General features: G+C 46.1%; 1 protein-coding gene across 1 annotated transcript in view; it reads left to right on the top strand.

The window, feature by feature from the left end:
• VAPB (VAMP associated protein B and C) overlaps positions 1-23,369 on the top strand; it is a 33,967-nt gene extending 10,598 nt beyond the window's left edge. The window contains exons 3-6 of the mRNA XM_021677844.2: positions 7,756-7,859; positions 11,243-11,323; positions 13,268-13,444; positions 16,196-23,369. Of these exons, the coding sequence (XP_021533519.1) occupies positions 7,756-7,859; positions 11,243-11,323; positions 13,268-13,444; positions 16,196-16,354 (521 nt within the window). The 3' untranslated portion in view covers positions 16,355-23,369. The remainder of the gene's footprint in view (positions 1-7,755; positions 7,860-11,242; positions 11,324-13,267; positions 13,445-16,195) is intronic.
• The last annotated feature ends 655 nt before the right edge of the window (positions 23,370-24,024 follow it).

The raw sequence follows: 24,024 nt of genomic DNA on the forward strand, positions 1-24,024 counted from the left end.
GGGAAGAGTTGCGCTGATTGTCTTTTACTTGGGAAATAGGGTTTTTTTTGTAGGAGGGTTTTGGTCTGAGGAATATGGTAATAGTGAATAGGGTGTGTCGGGAAGATTAAATTGACGGGTTATAGGAGCTGTGCAGGGTGATTTGATGGGAGAGACACTGGGAGGAAGGGAGAAGAGCTCCTAGTTGGAGAAATCTAGATGTCAGTGGGGGCCTGAGCTGTGATTGTGGCCATGTAAAACGAGGAGAGAGACATCTCGAAGGGGAGATTCTGAGATTAAAAAAAATAATGAAGCATGTGCCATGCTGCTTGTGAGACTTTCATTCATTTGCTCTGTTCACATTATGATGCAGATGAAAGTGATGTGTAACTTTAGTGGGTTCTCGGAGGCTGTTGTGCTGCATTTAGTGAGGTCATCATTTCTCTGAGGGGTGTGTGTGTGTGTTTAGTAACACATATTCTGCATTTCTTCTCTTTTAAAGATTTTTATTTATTTATTGAGAGAGATAGTGATAGAGAGCATGAGAGGGGGAGAGTCAGAGGGAGAAGCAGACTCCCCGCCGAAGAGGGAGCCCGATGCGGGACTCTATCCCGGGACTCCAGGATCATGACCTGAGCTGAAGGCAGTCGCTCAAACAACTGAGCCACCCAGGCACCCCATTTCTTCTCTTTTGAAGGAAGTCTGATCTTACTGACCCACTGTTTTATGACCCCTGGAGGCCCTTTCCTGACAGGACCCCACTTCTGCAGTCTGTGACACAGCAGACATTGTATCACAAAGCATTAATGTTGGTGAATGGTGAGCGGTCTCCTGGTAACCAGCTTCTTCTTAATGTAGTATCAGCAGATACATTTTAAAAGTAGGATAGATGGTTCGTTTAAGAGGGTTTTATCATCAGGGTCTCTGGTATTCAAGTGAAATAAATTAAGTTAATGGGAAGCTCTTTTATAGCCTGTCACGGAAAAAAGTACATCATCTCTGTCACAGTTTGCATGTATGGAGCTGACAGAACAAACGATTAACAACACTTCTTCTGTCATGTTCTCATAAAGCTCCAGCTACTAGGGTTTAGCAAACTGAATTGGACATGAGATGATAGCAGCTGAGAAATACAAACTTTTTGACGTGAGTTGGGGGCAGTGTTAAGCAGGATGTGGATACTGAGGCACAGCGAGGGTTTCTGAAGGCTCTCAGGGTCTGGGTGGCCACTTGACTTCTTCATTCTTGCTTGCCGGTTGGGAGCCCCCAAGGAAAGGGGAGCTGATGGGTGGCAGACACCTTCTCCACTTGCTGCTGCAAGTGGAGGGAGAGTGGCTGCTGTGGGGGAAGGGCCGAGGCCACCTAATACCCTGAGCTTCCTGGAAGTTCACCAGCAGGCCATGATTTTCACTCCCAGTTTCACATTTTCAACTTGCCAGCTTCATGGTTGTTTATATTTCACAAGTCCCTGCTTCTGGCTGTCTCTAGTGTTCTTGTAAGGTGATTTGATTGCTGCCGATACCCACTTCTTTGTGTTTTTACATTCTTGTTGAACTCAAAAGTCTAAATGTAAGTGATAACTTTTAGCTGTTCTTCCTGATCTACACGGTGGCAGCTTGGTAGGTAGGAAGCTCTCTAGGCCTGGAGTTGTGCTCATGACCCCTGTGACATCCAGCGGTGCCTGTGGGTGTCAGCGCCCGTCTGCAGAGGTGGAGCAGGCAGCTGCTAGGTGGTTTGGTTAGAGGAGCACAGGGAACCCCAGACCCCTTTCTAAAGTGGTGGATACGCGTGCGTTCCTGCGTGCGTGCTTCTGTTCCTACCCAAGGCCTGGATGCATGCTGGAACTCATGGCTTGGTTTGTATGAAGTTGCTTTCTCTTTTATTTGTTTACCTATTTAAAGATTGTATTTTTAAGTAATCTCTATACCCAACATGGGGCTCAAACTTAGAACCTGGAGATCAAGAGTTGCACGCTCCGTCCACCGACAGAGCCAGCCGGGCACTCCAGTCGCTTTCTCTTTTAAACTGCACTTTCTCTCAAGAGGCACTGCACAAAGCCACCAATGCCTTCACTCGAATTGTTTAACCGGGTCGTTTTCCTCCTAGAGGGGCATGTGAGGCACCTTGTTTAGAATAACAGGGCTCTCAGCCTTTTGGTCTCAAGACCCCTTTACACTCCTTGAAATTGTAGACCCAAAGAGCCTTTTCATTTGGAGGTTATATTAATATTTATCATGCTGTAAGTTAAAGTGAGAAATTTAAAGAGTATTAATTCACTTAATAACATTAATAAGTCAATTACATGCTAACAGTGACTTTTTTTTTTTTTTAAGATTTTATTTATTTATTTGACAGAGAGAGACACGGCGAGAGAGGGAACACAAGCAGGGGGAAAGGGGGCAGGAGAAGCAGGCTTCCCGCCGAGTAGAGAGCCCGATGTGGGGCTCGATCCCAGGACCCTGGGATCATGACCTGAGCCAAAGGCAGACGCTCAACGACTGAGCCACCCAGGCGCCCCTAACAGTGACATTTTTAATGAAAAATAACTTCAAAAATTCAGTGAGAAGACTGGCATTATTTGACATGTTTTGCAAATCTCTTTATTGTCTGGCTTGATAGAAGATAGGCTTGATTCTCTTTTTGTGCTTTTGCATTTATTTAGTCTGTTACAATGTGTTGTTTTGATGAATGTATATGAAGGGAAGCCATTTTTGCCACACATATGTGGTGGGGGAAAGGAAGAGTGTTTTCAGTATCCTTTTCAGATAATTGTGGACATTATACTTTGATACTACACCAAAACTTGACAAGTGGCACTTTTCTTAAAGTTTAGTACAATGTGGAATCTTGAAACCATGACAGTATACTATTTGAACTTTGTTTCACTAAAATGCATTGGTCTCTTTTGCACTTTGAATGGGTTTTGCAATACTGTATGTTAGCTGAGTTATGCAGATCTTCCAAGTGTTGACATATTTCATGACGCAATATCAAAAAAATCACTGATCTCATCAGAAAAGTCTTCAAGTATTTGGGAAACTGGGCTCTTGATGTCAGCTAGATGTTTTCCAAGAGTCTCCTTTTGGTAGAAAGCTTGGATTTTATCATTGGCAACAACTACTGTAAGTTGTTTTCCTTGAGGTGACAGGCACAGTTGATTCATTTTTGAGCAGGTATCTGCCATATACCCGGGCCTGCATAACCATCATTTTCCTGTCGATTGTTCTTTCTAGGAACTGGTGTTCCATGAGAAGGCTTCTAGTTCAGCTCACAATCTAAACATGATACAGCCGTTTTCCCAAGACAGCAGAGCACTTCACGTGTATGTGCATTTCCTCATACAGAGTGTTAAGATGTGTTGTCAAGGGTTGAAGTTTAGTAAAATGAATCCTTTTTATTGCTTCCTCCAGGATATTATTAAGTGAAAACGGCCTTTTAAAAAAAGCTGCAAGTGTGTGGCGATGCCTGACACGGAGACCCTGCCATGTGGGAGCCGCTGCTGGCCTGTGCTGAGGTGTTGCTAGTTTTACTCTTGGCTTTGCACCAGCCATCACTGCAGAGCTCGGCACCGGCGGAAGGACAGGTGTCTTGGTGTTACCGTGCCCACGCTGTCGACTTTATGGATCACCTCCTGGGGTACCTGTGGGCTCCACAGATAGTGCTTTGAGAACCTGGGTGTGGAATCTGACTCTGGAAGCAAAGCCAGTGTGGAGTTCTGGCTCCATCTTTTAATCTGTTGGCCATGGGGTCTGAATGAGACCGGTGAGACCGGCCTTCTCTGGTGGACTGTTGCGAGGACTGGACGGGATAATGCAATGAGAGCGTGCCTTCTGTGGTGCCTAGGACATAGTAGCACCGCTGAGGTCCTTTTCCTTTCCTTCCTGGGGCGTTGGGAAGGTGCTGGGGACTGGGAGACTCGGCTAGGGTGGAGAGATGGAAAGGGTCAGTTTTGCCTTAGCGCATGCCTGGAATCCACAGGAAGGCCTCTTGACTCTTTTTTTCTCACTTGCGCTGCTTCAAGGAAGTGGGGAGGGGAAGGATGCAAGGGGAACAGCAGACCTTTCTGAGGCTGTTTGTGGGTGGAGGGATCTTAGGTTCTCTGGACCTGTCGGTTGTCTGTGTGACCCAATGTAGTTTGTGCTAAAGAGCCAACTCTGAAAATTAGCAGTGTCTTCTGATTACTGCCATCTCCTGAGCACTGGGGACTCTTTACAGATAATTCTGATTCAGCCTCATAGCTCTCCATGGTGGAGGACTATAGGGGGCCTTTCATGGCTGGAAAAATAAAATCTCAAGGATGAGGCAGTTTTTAACCTAGAGCTTATGTGCTGCTGGAGATCTGAGTGTGGTCTAGGACAAAGTTTTCTTCTTTCCCATACTAAAAAAATACCAGGGCATGATTTTGTCACAGCCAAGTGAAATCTGAGATTCTCAAAACCTAATTACATTAATTTTTTTTTTTTAAAGATTTTATTTATTTATTTGACAGAGAAAGACACAGCGAGAGAGGGAACACAAGCAGGGGGAGTGGGAGAGGGAGAAGCAGGCTCCCCGCCGAGCAGGGAGCCCGATGCGGGACTCGATCCAGGGACTCCAGGATCATGACCTGAGCCGAAGGCAGTCGCTTAACCAACTGAGCCACCCAGGCGCCCTACATTAATTTTTTAAAAATGAACATTAATCCAGGGGTACCTGGCTGGCCCAGTTGGTTGGGCGTCTGCCTTCGGCTCAGGTCTGATCCCAGGGTCCTGGGATTGGGCCCCATGTCCGGCTCCCTGCTCCATGGGAGTCTGCTTCTCCTTCTCCGCTCCCCTCCCACCCGCTCATGCTTGCTCTCTCACCCTCTCAAATAAATAAAATCTTAAAAAAAAAAAAAATGAACACTAATCAGACAGTAGTTTGAACACTGTGGCCTAACTTCAAAAAAGGTTGGCAGTCTCTGTCCAAGAAAGATCATAGTACAAGCAAAGGCAGTGGCCCCCTCATTTATTATGTGCATTTTCCGTGTTGCATTCCTGGAGGTAGACAAAGCATGACGGGAGCTTAGCTTTCAGAAGAAGAGTCTGTGGGGCTGACCTGCTGGTCTGCTCATTTGTTCCCAGGGTTAAGTGTCAAGCCCATGTGTGTAACGATGCCCCAGGTCTGTCCACAGAAGAGCTCTTGCCAACTTGGTGCCAGAAGGGGCAATAGTTGCGTTCCAGGTCCAAAGCCACCAGCAAGAGCTGCTTTTTTGGGAGGGAACCGTGTCTCTGCACCTGTAAGAGTAAAATTCCAATTAGAGTGGCCTTGAGTTTTAAATGACCTTTTGTTCTCTCTGCTGACGGTCACACTTTGGATTTTGGGTACTCAGAATATCACTATTGGTATCCAGACTTGATGTCATGTGTGGATAAGCCCCCAATTTTTTCTTTTTAAAGATTTATTTATTTATTTTAGAGAGAGAGCTCGCGTGTGGTGGGGGGAGGGGCAGAGGGAGAGCAAAGCAGACTCCGCCATGAGCATGGAGCCCGACGTGGGGCTCGATCTGACAACCCTGAGATCATGACCTGAGCTAAATCAAGAGTTGGACGCTCAACCGACTGAGCTACCCAGGTGCCCCATATAAGCCCCGAATTTAAGAAAGTTTTGTAGATTTATTGATTTTGTCCTGAAGAAGTCTCCCAGTAATGTCCCCTGTAGCTCAGAGAGCGTGTCAGATGGCTGGTGTGGGCAGCAGAACTGCGTGGGTGACTGTGTATACCGAAACATTGAAATCTGTGTGGTGTTAGATTTCAGTAGACTTTCTCTGTCCCGAAGGTCAAGGGAACTCTGCATCCCCAAGATGGGTGGCAGGGATATTTGCATTTCTGTTCTCTATCATGTTTGCTTTTATACGATGTGATGGGGAGTGTGAATTCAGAGTGTGAATCTGTCTCCTATTGGAGTGGTCAGTGTGGCCGAAGGGTGCTGGGCTGTACTTGGCTCTTTGTTGAAGTTTTGCTGCTTCCTGACACTTGACTTTGAGCAAGTCACTTCACTTTTGTTTAGCCCCAGATTATTCATATGTGAACTAGGGTTTAGGACAAACTGCAGTTTAGGACATGTGCCCTTTATCTGCTGCAGGGGGTAGTTGATGGCGAAGCTTTGGAGGAAGCCGCAAGATGGGGCTCAGAGGCCAGAGAACCCTGATTGAGTGCCCTGCAGGAAAGGTGCTGGTGGAGAAGAACAGCACTCTAACTGGTAGAGGACAGGGAGTCAGTCCTTTGTGGTGGGCCACCTGCAGTTGAGCATCCCTCCCCTTCGTGGTGTGACGTTGGGCAACTTAGTTAACCTTTCTGTGCTCCAGTTTGCTCACCTGAAAACAGGCATTAAAATAACCTCCGTAGCAGTACCTACCTCTTAAAGTTTAAATGAGGTAATAATAGACCTAACATACAGAGCCAGGTTTCTGGCTCATGGGAGGTGCCGAATCCGTGTTAGCGCTTCTTTAATATGATTTTTTTTTTAGGATTTTATTTATTTATTTGAGAGAGAGAGAATGAGAGAGAGCACATGAGAGGGGGGAGGGTCAGAGGGAGAAGCAGACTCCCTGCCGAGCAGGGAGCCCGATGCGGGACTCGATCCAGGGACTCCGGGATCATGACCTGAGCCGAAGGCAGTTGCTTAACCAACTGAGCCACTCAGGCACCCCGTGTTAGTGCTTCTCATGATCAGGACTATAGGAGGCTTTTCCTGTATGTGAGAAAGGTGTGTGTCAGGGAACTTAACCAGATGTGTGGTTTAGCCAGAGCCTTGCAGCACATCACGTATTTTTTTTTTTTTAAGATTTTATTTATTTATTTGAAGAGAGAGACACAGCGAGAGAGGGAACACAAGCAGGGGGAGTGGGAGAGGGAGAAGCAGGCTTCCCGCCGAGCGGGGAGCCCGATGTGGGGCTCGATCCCAGGACCCCAGGATCATGACCTGAGCCGAAGGCAGACGCTCAACGACTGAGCCACCCAGGCGCCCCGCACATCGCGTATTTTAAAGCAGCCGCCGTTTAACAAGGGTGGTGGGTACTAAGGAAGCCGGTAGGAACGGGAATGCACCTACTCAGTGTGGTGGGCGTGACTTGTCCGAGAGAGCCTCTATGTGAGATTCCTTTAGGTTCTTGGGGAGGAAGGGAGGCTTTATGTGATATTCCTCTAGGTTCTTGGGGAGGAGAGGTGGTTTGTACACTGGTGGTGTTTTTCCCATTGCTGTGAGCGTGCTGGTTGTGAAAATTTCCTAACATTGCATTGGCAGAATTGTATTTGAAGCAATACTTGAATACCTTGGTATGGGAAATGGACAAAGAAAAGCTAAAATGAAACCGTCACATGTCTTGGATTATTCTAGTTTACTTTCTGAAGAGATCATTTCGCTCTGTTGTCTTGAGCAGTAAGGCATATGGTATTTGCGCCTGGTTTACCTGTCTGTAGGACCTGTAGCGGACCTCTGTGTCAGGTGGGCGGTCATGAAAGATCGGGGGGGGGGGGCTAGGAATCAGAAGACCTGAATCCTAAGCCCAGGTCCCAGCTCTGCCACTGTCTGCTGTTTGACTTTAGGCAAGTCCCCCAACTTCTCAGGATCTCAGGCTTGAGACCTGAAAAGCGGAGAAGATGCTGGCACCTTGCCCTGCTGGCCTCACTGGGGCGGTGTAAGGCTCAGATGAGAATCCTGGTAAACTGCTGTACAACCGAGATACGAGTTTTAACATAACAAATGGCTGCTGGTAACCAAGCTCTGACCCTCCTAATGAAATATTTTCTTTCTCAGTGATGTTACAGCCTTTCGATTATGACCCCAATGAGAAAAGTAAACACAAGTTTATGGTTCAGTCTATGTTTGCTCCGACTGACACTTCTGATATGGAAGCAGTAGTAAGTACTGAATGCTTCTTACTTTTTTTTAGTAATTAAAAAAAAATGATTAGGTACAGAATTTTGGGTGCATGCATTTCAAAATGTGTCAAAATTGTCTTTAAAGGGGAATGGTGTTTTCAAGGAGGTTTGTACTTTGACTACCTTTATGGTTTTTCTTAAACTTTGATTTTAACATTTTATGTAACTTTCCAGAATACTATTCTTTTCTGACTTTTATATCTCAGTTTGCTTCAGCAGTTCCTTGTTCTGATGGATTGTGTCTTGAATGGTTTGAGGATTCCCTTCCTTTAAACCCCCCTTCTATCCCCCATAGAAAAGGGTCCTTCTTAGTCTAGGGAATGTCTCTTACCATGTCTCCTTGCACACACCCCCCCTGCCCCAAGAACCCAGAGGGGTGTGAGAGAGTGGAATACTTAAATGTCCTCCAACGCTTGAGGGTTTGTTTTTCTGCTTGGTTCTGGTAAGCATGATTTTTTTTCCCCTCCCTAATTTCCCTCATTCCCCCCCCCCCCACTTAAATACATGTTTAACTCTGTCTCTCATTTTGGTAAAAATAAGGTAACTTTGTTTTTATAAAATGAATAAGTGATACTATATTACTGGGTTTTCTGGGAAAAGATTATAATGGAAATTCTCCTTAAAGTAAGCTTTTTCTGCATTTGAATAAATCAGCGGGCATTCTGTTGTCTGCGGGAATCACAATGTACAGATAAACCTTACCGTGCACAGCCCCAGCTAGGACAGACTGGCCAGTCCTTGAGCTCACAGATGGGAAAAAGAAGTTGGGGCTCCCTCAACACCTACATCACTTTCCAGCTTGCCAGCCCAAGCTGGGAGACGGGTCCCCCAAGGAGCACCTGCAGACGGGAGTCAGCCGTGGCTCATGAAGCACTATGGTTTTTCTCTTTCAAAAGTTTTATGTGAAGGGCTTTCTATGCACAGCTTCCCTTCACGTTCCAGTGTCACCACTCAGCCTTTTCTGTTAGTCTTGGAAAAGCATAAATGACCATCTTTGTGGATGTTCAAGTTTGGGGCAGGAGATGAGGGTAAGCTGGGTATTTTGAGGTTGGAGAGAGATGAGTGATAATAGGCAGCCTTCCCCTTTCATAAGAATGATTATTGAGGCATTTACTACTTTTTCTTTTATTTCCCAGAATATGATATATACTTCATGTTAATTTGTGTGAGCAAGGAAATGTATGGCAAATACAAAATTTGGAATATCTAAGAATGTGTTCGCTTGGCTTTTGCTGCATGGCTTAGTGACAAGAGTGACATGGGCTTGGGCGTCTCGGGCGTGGGGCTGAGCTCTGCCTTGTACTAACGTTGTGGCCTTGGGCAGTTTTCATTAACTCTCTGTAGGATTGGGTCACCTGTAAAAGGGGGATAAAAACCTAGGTCACACATTGTTGTGGGATTCAGTGTGCTGTGTGTGTCGAGCACCTGGCACAGTGTCCGGAGCTGTTGTATCTGAGGGCTCTTGTGGTCCGGGCCCTCTACATACAATAAACATGAATTTCACTCCTTTTTATGGTAATTTTTATAACACTTAAATTTTTTTATATGAATGTACATTGTAGGAAATTTTGGAAATACACAAATAAGCAAAAATAAAACTAAAAGTGACCCGTAATTTATTTACCCTAGATCTAACCACTGTTATGGAGAGCTTTGTGCTATTTCTTTATTTTAAACTATATTTTTTGTATTTTGATACACAGAAAGCGGAAAAAAATTGTACAGTGACTACTCCTATAACCTTTACCTAGATTCACCATTTAACACTTTGCCACATTGGCTTCATTTCTGTTATAAACTTTCTTTTTTTTTGCCGAACCACTTGACTGTAAGACGCAGACTTCATGACACTCCACTCCTACACGCTTCAGAACAAGGACAGTGTCTCACATAGTCACAGCACTGTCCTCATAGCTGAGAAAGTTGACATTAATCCAATCATGTTATCTAACAGAGAAACCTATATGCAGCATTTTCCAATTGCTCCAAAATGGCCGTTAGTTGTTGTTACTCTAGTAGAGTCCAATACCCTCAACCTTTTTTGTTTTTCGTGACTTTGAATTTTTTGAGTCCAGGCCAGTTCTGGGATTGTCCAGTTATTTCCTCATGATTAAATTAAGGTTAAATGTTTTTTGGCAAGAATATTCCATAAGTAATGTCATTGTATGCATCATATCAGCAGGCATTTAATACTGGGTCGTCCCTCTATTGGTGATGCTCAGTTGGATTACTTGGTTACGATGGTGACTGCCAACTTCCCAGTGTCAAGGCACAATTGCCCCTTGTGGTTAATAGGTAATCTGTGATACTCTTGAGTAATCCTGGATGCTTGGAGATCATGTGAATATCCTGCTCATCAGCAGTCTCACCTGGTGGTTTTAGTGTCCAGTGATGATCCTTGGTTGATGCTCTTTTGACACAGGCACACGTACGCTCTGTGTGTGTGTGTGTGTGTGTGTGTGTACAGAGGAACAGACTAGACTATTGCCTGTAGCTTCTTCACTATGATTCTGTGAATTTTCTCTGTGTAGTCTTCAGTATCATTTGAATGGCATGCTGTTCCACTGAATGGATCTGCCATGATTTATTTGGCAGTTCCTATTGTTCGACATATAGATGGTTTCCTATTTTTGGCTCTTGGTACTTGTGTTGCGCTAGCTGCCTCCTGCATGGTCCTGGGGCGAGGGTGGAGAGTTTGTTCTTTTTTCCGTATTGTAACCTTCTTGCTACGCTGGTCTGCAGTTCTCAGCATACCCTGGGATTCCTGCCCTCCACTGCCCAAAGGAGGAGGATTAAGCCAGGAGTACAATCCCAGAGCATGGATTTAGCCAGGAAGTCGTCCCCACCAGCGGGCTGGAGGGAGTGGGGGTTGGCCCAGACAATGGCTTGCTCATAAATGTGCCCCATTGGTAGTTGGCAGCGTGGTTCTAAAACCACTCCCAGGTAGTATACGCTTACTTTAAGAAGGATGTACCCTGCAAAGTAAATTTTATTTTCCTAAGGAGAGCCAAAGTTACCTCTGACCGCTCAGACATAATTTAGAAAATTCCTCTTCCTTCAGCGGTGGTTGTCTCTGTTCCATGTGCTTCCCACAGACTAGCAACAGGAGCAGCATTGGTTGACTTGGAGGAATCAGGCCGCAGGACTGGGATTTGTGAAGTGTAATAAATATTCAGGAAAGCTAGTGTATTTAATCTTGTCATGTTAAAAATATTGAAATCTTAGCAGACGTAAGTTCTTTATTTGATATACATCAGGGCTTTCTCATTAAGAATATTTTTTTGAAATTGTCAGTTATAGGAAGAAAATTATTCTTCCAGCAGCTTTATAATATCCTGATTATTAAATTTAAATTGTTTTAGTGGAAGGAGGCAAAACCGGAAGACCTTATGGATTCAAAACTTAGATGTGTGTTTGAATTGCCAGCAGAAAATGATAAACCAGTAAGTATGTTTATAGTTAACAATAATTGAATGTTGCAAGCTGATTCTCATTTGCATACCATCTCCTGCAAAACCAAGATTTAAGTTGGCAAAGTATTTTCCTTCTTCTGAAGTCTGATGAAAAAAATAAGCTGAAGTCAACAAATAAGTGGGCCTTCATGAAATCAGCCTTTGAGAGACTTGCAGAAAGACAACTAATTGAAACAATTTTTTTTCTTGAAAAGTGCAACCTGTTGGCTATTGAAATGTCATAAATCCTAAAGAGCTTCTTTGACTTGGCAAAGTTATAGGTTGCTGTGAAGAGTGGGTAAGTCTACAACAGGGAATAATTTGCCGTTTATCATGGTGCTTGATGGACAGGTGGTAAGCTCTCGGGTTCTGTTGTTTCACAGACTGCTGTCTTAGGTCTCCCTGTCTGCACTTTCCCCTAACACCACCTCACCACCCCCTTAACCCTCCTGCCTCTTTAGTCAGACCTGCTTTTAGATTAGGGTTTCTCAGCCTCAGCACTATTAACATCAGGGCTGGATCATTCTCTGCCATGGGGGCTGTTTTGGGCCGTGTAGGATGTTTAGCAGCATCCCTGGCCTCTCCTCACTAGATACCAGCCATCACCCCTCTCGTGTGACAACGAAAAATGTCTCCAGACATTGCCCTGTGTGCGCTGGTGGGGGCGGAATTGCCTCCTGTTGGGAGTTGCCCCCTGTGCTGCCTGAGGGGGTGAGGGAAAGGACTAGCTGCCTCCAAGCTGTCAGCTTGCTTTTCTCCATGAAACCAAGGGACAGACCTCTCATGGCCCTTGCTCGTGACCAGTTGGGAGAGCAGACTCTATCTGAAATGCTGATTTGGACCTTCCTTCAACTTAGAAGAACTTAAATTGTATTAAAAAACACCTTGCAGAATATTCTACTACCCTGGCTGTTAATAGATGGAGTTGGGAAATCGAAACGCCCACATTCCGTGAACATTGTCCATAGCGATCTGCAGGAATGCTGTTGATCTGTGCCACTGCTTCTTAGTAGTTTCTTCCTGCTCAGCGACTGACCGCCATCATTACCCTATTTCTTGGAGTGGGTAATAGGTTTTTTGTTGTTGTTGATGTTTGTCTCTTCCCATTGCACATTTTGTCCCGGGAAGGTCGGTTTGGGAACTTGTGAGACCTCCTGTTCTGCTCCTGGCCCTGTGCTGTACGAGCTTTGTAGATGGGGGCCTTGCCCTTTGCAGGGCTCCCCTCTTCTCACCTGGAAAATGAAGGGTTAAGCTCGAGAGTGCAGAAGGGAGAGTCAGTCGTTTTCGGTGTGCTGCACAGAACCCCTAGGGCAGTGATCCCCAGCACACCTGACCACCTCCATGCCCTCCCTGGCACCGGCTCCTCCCCAGTCACTCTCCAGAGACCGTCATAACTGTCTCGGCAGGGAAGTGGGGGATGTGCAGCTTCCCTCGATTGAAATATTGCAGACACTGAGCTAGTTTCACCTTCAACCCAGCTTCGAAGTCCTGAGTTCGTGAAATAAATCGCTCTCTGTGTAACGTCCTCCCTGACTTCCCACCTCCCCCGTCCGGGCCCGTCCTGGGGATGTTGAGGTCTTCCTGGTGGCAGTAATTTATGGCTAATAACTCCTGAGCTTGCACGATTACGATATGCTAATTTTTGCATGGCAGGAATTTGATAGTGCAGTATGCACAGCCCTTTTTCTCTTCCTTTGAAGTATTAGTCTCAGCCGAACTTCATTATTTGTCCTTATCCATAATTTCTGGGGCCCAGTTGCTTTAGATTATTAAGATACTAGATAAAGTGATCCATTTTTAAAATAAATGTGACATTTTACAGTGTGGATGAAACGCTACCACGTGTGGTGTTTGCTGAGAACTACTTTACTTTGCATAAAAAAGTCCTTTATTACATAGTTGGTGACACTTGGGCTTTCATTTATTTCTGAACAGCATGATGTAGAAATAAATAAAATTATACCCACAACTGCATCAAAGACAGAAACACCAATGGTGTCTAAAGCTCTGAGTTCTTCTTTGGATGACACTGAAGTTAAGAAGGTGATGGAAGAGTGTAAGAGGCTGCAGGGAGAAGTGCAGAGGCTCCGGGAGGAGAACAAGCAATTCAAGGTAATGGCATCTTCTTTTTTTTTCCTTTAAGATTTTATTTAGGTAACCTCCATGCCCAACGTGGGGCTCGAACTCACAACCCCAAGATTAAGAGTCACATGCTCTACCGACTGAGCCAGCCTGGCGCCCCAGTGGTGTTTTATTTCCTGATAGTCTACAGAAAACAGGGGCTTTTCCACTGTGATCTTGGGTGGGGAAGTTGACACATCCCTGCATTTGTAGAATTGTTTTGTATTTACACATCCTTTCCCTAGGGAGAAATTTCTATGGCTTTCATCAGGTTCGCAAAAGAACTCTGACACATTCTCTCCTACCCCCTAATTATCCAGTGTCCCTGAGCAGAAGTTTCTCAGCTATTTAAATTCTTGTTCCCTTGTACTTGACATGTTATAATTTCTTTAATCTTCTAAACCTTCTATGAAGTAGGGATTGTTACCATCCCCAGTTTACAGATGGAGGAGACTGAGAAACAGAGAGGTTAAGTGACTTGCCTGAGGTCACACTTCCAGTGAGAATTGAACCCAGGCTTTGTGCCTCAGAGTCCACATCCATTCCATTCTCCTGCCTCAGCCTGCAGACTCTCGTCCTCTTGTAAGGAAACCAAGCCTCTCTCGCCCTCCCGTTAGTGTCAACCGAAGACAGACTCTGAGACTAAACACAGAACAGCAGTGGTTATAACCCTGCTCCATCCCCAGTGGGTGAGAATCTTTCTTTAGGAGGGTAAATAGGTACTCTTTTAATATAGGCATAATTGTCATTTTTGAAGATTCTAGGTGGGTCTGGGCAGTAGGGTCTCCTCAGACTGTTCACACGGTGATGAGATTGGAGATGGAAAGTTGTCATAGTAGACAGGTGGAGATTGTAGAAGGAGAAGCCTGGGTCTCCAGCTTGTGGGTGTTGACGAGGTGGTTGGCCTTGGCGTTAGAAGGCCGGGCTGCGCTGGGTGGTAAAGGGAGGTGGGGCGCACCTCGTTCGGCCTTGGCGGCCTGAGTTGTGCTAGTGCTGGCTCACACTTGACTAGCTCGGAGTCTGTCGTGGTCACAGCATCTCCTGGGCCTCCACCCGCAAAACATATCCAAGGCCCCTTCCAGCTTTAAAAGTCTGTCTGTTTCAGACAAGGTCTTGATGAGAGTGTTTCTGAACACCTGGTCATAGGAGCTTCTGTTGCAGCTTAAATCTGAGACCGGACTAGTCCCTTCTCGATCATGCCACTCACCCGCCCTTGGCATCCGCTCTTTAACCACCACAGCACCAGACACCCACAGTAAATACATACCGTTCAGTGGATGACTTCTTTTATTCTGACAGTGCCATAGATACAGGAGAACTGACTGTCTGGAGAATGGCATCATCTTCTTTCTTTGCAGTAATCTTGATTTGCCTCCTTCAGTACCTTCTTTTAGTATGGAGTAAATTATGAAGCTGGCATTTTACTTTTTGGCTAAAAATCTAAGATATGCCTAAAGCTTCTCCTTGAGCGTATTTCTCTTCAGAAACAGAGTCCTGTGCCATTTAAAGTGATAAATAGGTAGAAATAGCTTCTATATAAACCCAATAAAATAAATGCTGTATTTTGCTGTGCCCATTTTTTTTTTTGAAGTTAATCGAATAACACCAGTCATTTATCACTGTGCAGTGATATTGGCCATGCCCCATGAGCAGAATATCTTTAAAATATTATCAGACCAATCTTGACGTTAGAAGATTCTTTATCCTGCCAAACACTGATTTCTTGTTTTGTGTTGTTTCATTCTTTCCTTTGGCCAACACATTTTCTGAGGCTCTCCCATGTACCCGGCACTGTGGGTGCAAGCATGAGCTATCCCAGCCATGGAAGAGCTCCCTGCTGACCAGGGTAGCTGGGGACGCAAATACTGACGACCCGAGTGATGAGTGGCCCCACAGAGATGACCACAAATGCCGCGGAGACTCAGCTCGATGGACTAGCTGCCTGTTGTCTCCAGGACTGGCTAGTTTGGGGATGAGGAGATGGGGCAATTAGCCAGAGATGCACCTGAGCCCAAGTAGAGAGGCCTTGCTGCATGCCCTGTTGAGGAGTGTGGACTTGGCCTTGGGATCAGTAAAGGAGGAAAAAGTTTCTATTCCATGCATTAAGTAGAAAATATCAGAGATGCCTCTGTCAGATTCAGTGACATTTTAATATGCCACATATCATGTTTTCTATCTAGCAGTCTACATGTAACTCATCAATACAGAGCTCTGCATTTGAAAGCTTCAGGGCCCCCCACTTCGTAGTTTCTTGTGATTTTTATGTTTGCGCTTTGGGAAGTGTCTATCATTTCAAAACCTGTGCCTTGGTTAGGGAAGCCTGCTCAGTAGAGGAAAGGAAGACAGAGCGGGTTGGAGTCTGATGTAGGAGAGCGGCCCGGAGGCATGGCCAGAGAGGTGGATGGTCCCAGGGTGCAAAGGGCCTGGCTGACACTCTCAGGGGCTTTTTTTCTGTAAGTGATGGGGAACCGAGGCCCGCCTGCTTAGATGTGTGGTATGAAAGGTGGCTAGCAGCATCGTGTGCGTGGGTGAAGGCAAAGAGGGGCTTCTGGCAGTGTTTTCTCAGTGGCCTCAAGCCGGTACCTTCTCCGTGGGATTCAGTTTCTCCCTTTGAAAAATGAGGAGCCTGGCCCACACTATGTGATTCAAGTCTGCTTACAAGCCCACACTGATAAAGCTGGACAGTTGACTTCTCCTTCTGGTGCCTTGGGTTGTCTTTGAAATGTGCGCTTGCTCCCGTAGGAAGAAGATGGGCTTCGGATGAGGAAGACAGCACAGAGCAACAACCCTGTTCCTGTGGTAGCTGCGGCCGGGAAGGACGAGGGCCTCAGCGCCCGGCTGCTCGCGCTGGTGGTTTTGTTCTTCATCGTTGGCGTGATCGTAGGGAAGATCGCCTTGTAGGGGCGGCAGGCAAAGGGCGGCACGCTGGATTGATGGGCCCGCCATACCATGGGGTTTGAATTTATCATAACCATGTGTAAAAAGAAGTTAATGTGTGATGACATCTCACAGGTCTTGCCTTTACCCCTTCCCTGCGCGTGCACACGTGTGCACACACACACACACACAATTATAACGTAACAATCTTTTAGAAAGTGAAAAATGTATAGTAAATGATTGGGGGGAAAAGAATGGTCTTTATTAATGACAAGGGAAACCGTGATTAAATCGTAATGGCATGTTGTGTCACTTTAGACATTTGTAGCCTTGGTACATGTGGCTGGGTTGATTACCTCTCAGAACAAGACCCTCTTCCTGCCTGTTGGTGCTGGCCCTTGGGGAGCGGAGCCCAGTGTGGCGGGGAGGGCCATCCCCTCCACGTAGCACTCCCCCTCCTGCTCACCCCCGGCCTGCTGCTCCATGGTCTGCCCTGGGCCTGGCCGTTGGTTCCTTGGGACCGATGAACGAGGTCGGAAGCCAGCGGCGTTGTGCTGTGGCGGTGTCGGGTCTGCCCGTGGGGGGCGGAAGGCGGTGCTCAGCGGCTGACCCAACACTTTGGAAATGAAAGTCAATGCTTTGTTCTCTTAAAGGGACCAAGCTAAATTACTGTCCGTTCATGTAGTGAGATTGAATTGTTACTCAGAGATGTTTAATGCATATTTAACTTATTTAATGTATCTCATCTCATGTTTCCTTATTGCCACAAGATTATAATTAATGCTGTGGCCTAATGCCAGGGGGTGAGGCTGGCACTGCTGCTGGAGAGCCAAGGGCTCCTGTCTCTCCAGAGGTTCTGGGCTCTACGTACACATGGAGGTGTGGTTTGTTTGAATGTTGGACAGTTGCTGCCAGGAGGTGTTTCTCTGTGTAAATAAGTAACAACCGTCAGAGAGGGAAGTTCTTAGTAGCAACAGTCAACTCTGTTACCCTTTTGAATGGCGAAGACTAGCTGATCTTCCGTTTTGTTCCTTCAGTGCCCCTCTGCCACCACGCATACTTCCAGCACACGTGCCCCTAGCCTGGTCCTGACCTTTCCTGCGTGGCCCTCGCTCGGACTGGGGCCGCAGACGGAGCCAGCGGGGTGGGGCCGGGGGGTGGGGAGGCTCTTCAGATAATCGTCAAGTAGCGATTGAGAGTTTGACTGTAAATTAATTTTATGCCATAAAAGACCAATCCAGTTCTGTTTGACTATGTAGCATCTTAAAAAGAAAAAAAAATTAAAATAAAGCCCCAGAATTAAGAGTTCTTTTGTCATTTTGTCACACTTGCTATAGGGGGGAAATTATTATGATCCTCATTATTATTTTGTTATTGGAAGGTTAGTTCTAAAATGAGCCCTATCAATGAGAAATACATATGTTTAATGATTTGAATATATATATCTATCTATATATCTCGTGTGTGTGTGTGTGTGTGTGTGTGTATTTGTTGTTGGCTTCAACTGAGAGTATAAAAATAAAACTGCTGAAAATCTTAAGCAGCTGGTCACCCTTGCTCTTCCATTGCTTTGCCCCTCAGTAGAAAGAAATCTCTCCTCTGGGTCAAGGAGCCGTGCAGAAAAGATGAGAGATAAGCATGCTGAGCATGGCGCCAGGGAGTGGGTGGGTTTGAAAAGACAGATTCATCAAAAGGAAGACAGTTCTTAGAAGTCATCCGTTTGAGTCACGTTCCTCCTGAGCTTGGCTGGGGCGGAAGGGCCTTGGTTCTGGCCCTGAGGATCTGGTCAGGGACCTAGAGACTGGGAGCTGGGCATCTGCGGTCTAAGTAAGTAGCTTCTGTCTTCATGAGAAGTTACTGTATCCCGAGTGCTTTCAGGGAACATGGAGCAGACCTAGTTCGCAGCCACACACCTGGTGCTCAGATGGTGTTGAGTGCGAGCACGGGGAGGGCTGCCCGAGTAGAAGTGAGTCTCCAGTATTATCTTGTCCACGTGGATCCAGGGACTTATGGAATGGGGTGAAAAGACTGTGCCTTCTGCCATTAATTTTCTGTAAGTGGGCTACAGTCTGTCCAAATGTGGTAGCTGCAGCGAACCATTCTTGACAGCCTCCAGCCCCTCATGGCCTCGAAAGGACCGGGCTCACTCAGAAGGGTCTCAGACTGTTCCTGGAGTGCGGCACAGTCCCATTTCTGTGGAGTGGAGCTCTGCAGACTTTTTCTCAAGGGGTGTGGCTGTATGTTCCCATAAAACTTGATTCACAGAAACAGCTGGCGGGATTTGGCGTATGAGGCTGGAGCTTGCCCGCGCTTGCACTGGGGTGGCTGAGTTCTTAAAAAGAGTGCCTCGGATATCTGTTCTGTTCTCAGACTTGGCAGTGACTTCCTGTTTTGTGTATATGCAGGAGACGGCATTCAGCTTCTCAGGAGATGCGGGCCTTTTGTTTGTAGCTGAAAATCAGAATTTAAAATCCAGAGTTGTCTTCTTTCTAACTAATCATCCTGTAAGCTCTCTTTCTCCTTTCGAGGTTAAGATTCGGTGAACGCATGTTAGTTTATGGGGCTTTTTGACTGAGCAGAAGAAGGGAGCTTCCCAGGGAGAGAGGGAAGGTGATGGTGGGGAGATTGGATATTATGTAAATCATCCAGCAGTAAAGAGTGTGCTAGGAGAGGCAGAGTGTGTGCGCACAAGCACTGCTAAGGGTCAGGGACCATTTGAAGAGCCACAAACACTCAAGATCTCAAACCGGAGAAGTACGCACCTTTTGAGTGTCTTTCTTGGAATGACGGATGAGGAAGCATGAGGGTCAGGCAGAGAGGTAGATGTGTGGTCCCTTCCTGTGGCCTGGCCTGTCCCAAGCAAGAGGAAAAGAGTCAAGTAATCAGAATAAACTGGCCTGGCCCGAGCAGGGCTGACTGGCAAGGGCGCAGGCCGGCCCGAGCCCTAAGCCGGCAGCGGCCAGGCCACCCTCCCTCCCGCCTGCTGCCCCGGGCACTGCTTTACAGCACCTCCCAGAGCAGTGCCTTTGTTTTAGAAATCTGCCACCGAGCCCACCAATACATAAGAGATGTAAGCAATAACAGAGTCCTGTAAATTTTTATTGATTGAATTTTTAAATTGATAATTTAAGCTCCCTCCGCACAATACAAAGTACTTCTTAAAGACAGCAGGCTGTATTGTTTGTAGGTATGAGGACCCGGCTTTAGTTTTTTTTCCTTCTCCTAGTTTGCATGTTTTCCCGCTCTAGTCTTCTAAATTGCTGGCACCAGCAGTAATAAATACTGATAAAATCAAAATTGATTTTTACCAGTGGACAGTTTATGCCTAGAGAGACGGCTTATACCTACATAACACAGAAGGGGGAAAAATGAGGAACCTCCAGTGATCCGTGAAAACCTAAACGCTTTCAAACAAATCCCAGGAACAGAACTGCTATCCAGAGATATCAGTGTGGACTTGCAGGCTGTGTTGGGTCAGATATAACTGAATGCAGTGATAGCTCAGAGCTAAATAGCCTTTCAAATTAATTTGAAAACAAACTGTGTGTGTGTGTGTGTGTGTGTGTGTGTAGACCATGTACCATATGTAAGTAGCTTAACATTTTTCAAATGGTGCCTATATTTTTTGCACACACAGATCTTTATTTTTGCAAACTCAGAAATCCATGCCAAAATACAATACCGTTTGTCATTTTCAGTCTCTTCTCTAAACTGGACCATTTACAAGTTTCTTGTTATGGTTTGTGAAATTCTTAGTTTGAAAGAAAAAAATGAGAGAGATGGGACTTGGGTGTCCTGGTCACCTTGAGCACTGGACTGCCAGCCTTCCTCAGGTGAAGAGGCCGCTGCGCCCCCTGCTGGCGATGGCAGCTCACTGAGGGCGTCTCACGGGGCCCCGGGGTCCAGGGCAGCCTCCCCTGCCCCGGTCCATGGAGTCCGTCTGGCTAGAGGAGGAGCAGAACTAGGTCCAACTCCGGAGTTCTCCAAAGTGACCACTCCGAGGAGTCCTCTCTCAGTTAAGCGTGGGCATGTTTGCTGTTGCTGGGTGTGAATGCTTTCAAAGATCAGCAGAAAGGGACCTGTTCTTAGAAAGTCCCCCGAGGAGTCAGTCCTGCACACAGATCTGCTAAGGCCTGTGATTACCCATGCTTGAAGGCAGCTCGGGGACCACACGTGCCGCACGTCGAGTGGGGCCCCTTGGGGTTTCCCTGACGTGGTTGGGTTTGTGGAAGTCTTGTTTTCTTTTTTAACCTTCCTCAGACAGAGCTGCTTTGACAGCAGCCTTTTAGGGAAAGTTGCTGTTGTTCCGGTGTTCCCTCTGCCTTGTGCAGAGCACTTCCAGAACGTTCGCTCAAATAGCTGTGACCCAGTGGGGGTGGGATGGGGGGGTGAGGGCTCTGTTTCGCACATGAGGAAATGAAGTCTCCAAGAGGTAACACTGAGCAACTTCTTAGAGCCTCTCATTCGGAACGAAGTCGGTCTCTGAGAAGCCAGTGATGAGGCTGGGATGGCTAAGACAGGGTCTGGACCGCATTCCCACTCAGCAGTGTGAAGGCTCTGGTGAGTGAACTCGCAGTCTCAGCCACTTGGACCGCTTGTTCCCCTTTTATGTGTTTGCCTTCATACCTCATGCAGTTATTCTAAAGATGAAGTGGGCAGAATCCAGACGCTCATTGAGATGCTTTTTATTTTTCTTTTTGAAACCAAATACACTTCAGACAGCGAAGAAACTGCGTTTTCCATTTTCTGGTTACCTGAAGATCTCTGCCTGATGCTTGTGGGGAATGAATTTTGGGGGCTGTGGAAAGAAAATGCCCAGTCTGTCTCAGCAAGGCAGTGACAGGGATGCTTTCTGTGGGGCTTTACGTAACTTATAAATTAAATGTGAAGCGAGGGCAGATCATTAAAATTGGTATCACTGAAGTGGCCTGCCGTGGTTTAAGAACAGCCAAGCTGCTAGGCTCAGACCTCTCCCCGAATTAGCGCTGCACTTCTCGCGGAGATCATGGAAGGGAGCAAGTCCCAGCAGACCCTGGTAAGGGGCGGCAGCCCAGAGGCGGGCTTGGGAGGCTGTGAAAACGGGCCTCCAGCGAGACTCCCAGCCCTCTCGCTCCTACGCTCGAGTCCCATCTGCCACACACTTAGTCCACAGGGTCGACCCCAAAGAATGTCAGTTGGGGTGCACGAGCCTCCCCACCCCACGCCCCACCGACCCCCTGCGGGGGAATCCAGACCTCCCTCCATGGGGTGTTAGCGACGTCATCTATGCCACTGAAAAATAAGGTTTTGTTTTATTTTCATTACGGGGGTATTTGGGGAAATTTAGAAGACATGAACACACACGAACGGTTGTGTATAATAGTTACAAGTGAAACCCGTGGAGGTAGATGAGAGGTTGTCTCGAGTAATATAATTACTTCAGATTTTTTTCCTAATGGAATTAATTCATTAGAAAATGTCTGCATCGACTCCGTAGAAGAGGAGGAAAAAGCTAGCAACAAAAGCATAGCTATTACCTAACTTGCCGTAGATATTTGCAATCATGATACCTTGGAATGTTGCCACAATATGGATTGCTTTGATTAAAAGATGTCAGTTGAATAAAACAGTACCATGGGATAATAGTTTTCTGCCGCTAGATAAATGCTAATGTTTATTTTTAAACCAGGAAACATTGATCCTGTGACAATGCCCTATTAGAATTACTTTATTATACCACAGGGTTGATGTATATTTAATCATTCGGCTAATGGACGTGGGTGCAGGACTGCTGTGCGCTCACTGCATCCTGATGGACGCTGGGAGAGCGGCCCCACTCCTGCCCAGCGCCGCGGCCGACCCCAGCAGAACAGGGTCCCATTTACTTTTTGATTCTCTTCAGTACATGCCAACTAGGGTAGACAAATTTGATAGCTCAACACAGTTTCATTAAGGCTTAGTGCTAACAAGAATGCATAGCTTTTTGTGACTTAAAACAATGATAGACTAGCATGCATGTTTCTCACGTCAACTCAGTGGTTTTTCATGTGATACGAAAAGGTCTGGTTCTTTGTAGGAACCTGACGCCTGCATTCCCATCTTTCTTTTGTACTTTAGAAGCCAACTACATTCAGCTGTGACCCTCCACTGCGGCATTCATTTAAAACGAGGTTTTTCCCTTGACTCTTCTAGTTGGATTCAGAGGTCAGAATTTATTGTCTGTAATCCTGAGACCATGTGTACAAGAACTGCTTGCCTCCAGCGTTCACGCATTTAGCAAACATTTATCAGTTTACCTTCTGTAATATGTTAGATACTGCAGGAGATGCTGAGGAATTAATCAACAGGAGTGATTTGTTTTTGTGCGTTTCATTCGTAAGCAGCCTCAGTAAAGTGATTCAAGCTTATATGTAGAGAGCAGACTGCAAAGTACATTTGGTTCTCATTTCTGCTGCTAGCGTTTCCTTTTTAAGAATTTATAAACTGCTGCCATTTGGAACTTCCTATAAGAAACTCAGAATGATCTATTTAAATGTTTCCTTAACGTCCTCTCTCCTTTGTGAGTAAAGAAGTCATTTCAATGGTGCGCGCTGTCCCCCTCTGCTTTAAGCTTTCTCCCTGTCTTGGGGAAAAAAAAAATCTCTGCAGTTTGTGGTGTGTGTTTTTATTCTGACTTCAATGTACATTAACATTTTGGGGATTGAGTCTTTTAAGAGATGTCTTAGAATGCTATCGTTTTAATAATTTTTCTTTTCTGTATTTTAAGTTGTATTTCCTGTTTTGACAGAATTCATTTAAAAAGTTGGTGCAGGAAAGGACTCTTTACCATCATCCATTCTGGTTATCTGATATGTAATAAATTCATGGTTTTATGGCTGACTTTACATTTCCCGGAGGGAAGGAGATGTATCTCTGCAGTGTCCAGATCGAAAGAGCCATTCAGAGCGTGTTCTCAACATGTTCCGCCGTGTCGGCCTGATGAAGCCCGCCCTGCCAAGGCATAAACTTTTGTACTAGCTGTCTCCGTATTCTGTTCAATAAATTCTGTGCTCTGAATATATTTAAAGGATGCTTCAGTGTAAAATTTTTTGAACGGATGGCTTAAGAGCATTTGGATATGCTTTAGGGAACACAGCAGTGCCCATTGCTTTGCTCTGCCCCTGATTCTCAGGAACATAAAATCGGTTGAAAATGAAAAATCATAGATATCTTCTCTGACGGAATGACGGAATGACTTAGGTCAGCTTTCTCACTTTACTGATGAGGAAACTTTTGCCCAGTGTGGGGGCCAGGCACGCATTCCTGTACTTTCCTGAGGGGTGGGGGTGGGGACGATTTGTCACTGACAGAGTCCTGGCTGGTGGAGCTTGCTTCCAGGTCTGCAAGGTGCGCCGGCCTGTCTTTAAGCTGTGCTGGACAGTTCTCCCACTTACAGTGTCATCTTTTCAAAACGTTAATGACAACATTTTAACTTCTTTTGAAAAAGTGACACAAGCAAACATTAAGACTTGACACCAGTCCAAAAGACTCCCCCCTGCCCCAGGCCCAGACCCTCGCCCTTCTCCAGAGACTCCTGAATGCCCCATTTCCTGTTTGCCTCTTTCCAGAGACCCTCTCTGCACGTGTGTTCGAGCGCGCACAGCCCCGCGTTTCCTTACACGCAGATGGCACACACAGCCCGCTGTCGTGTTTTTTGACTTTGTAATATGTCAGAG

This window comes from Neomonachus schauinslandi, chromosome 10, assembly GCF_002201575.2.
Source record: "Neomonachus schauinslandi chromosome 10, ASM220157v2, whole genome shotgun sequence".
NCBI lineage: Eukaryota > Metazoa > Chordata > Mammalia > Carnivora > Phocidae > Neomonachus > Neomonachus schauinslandi.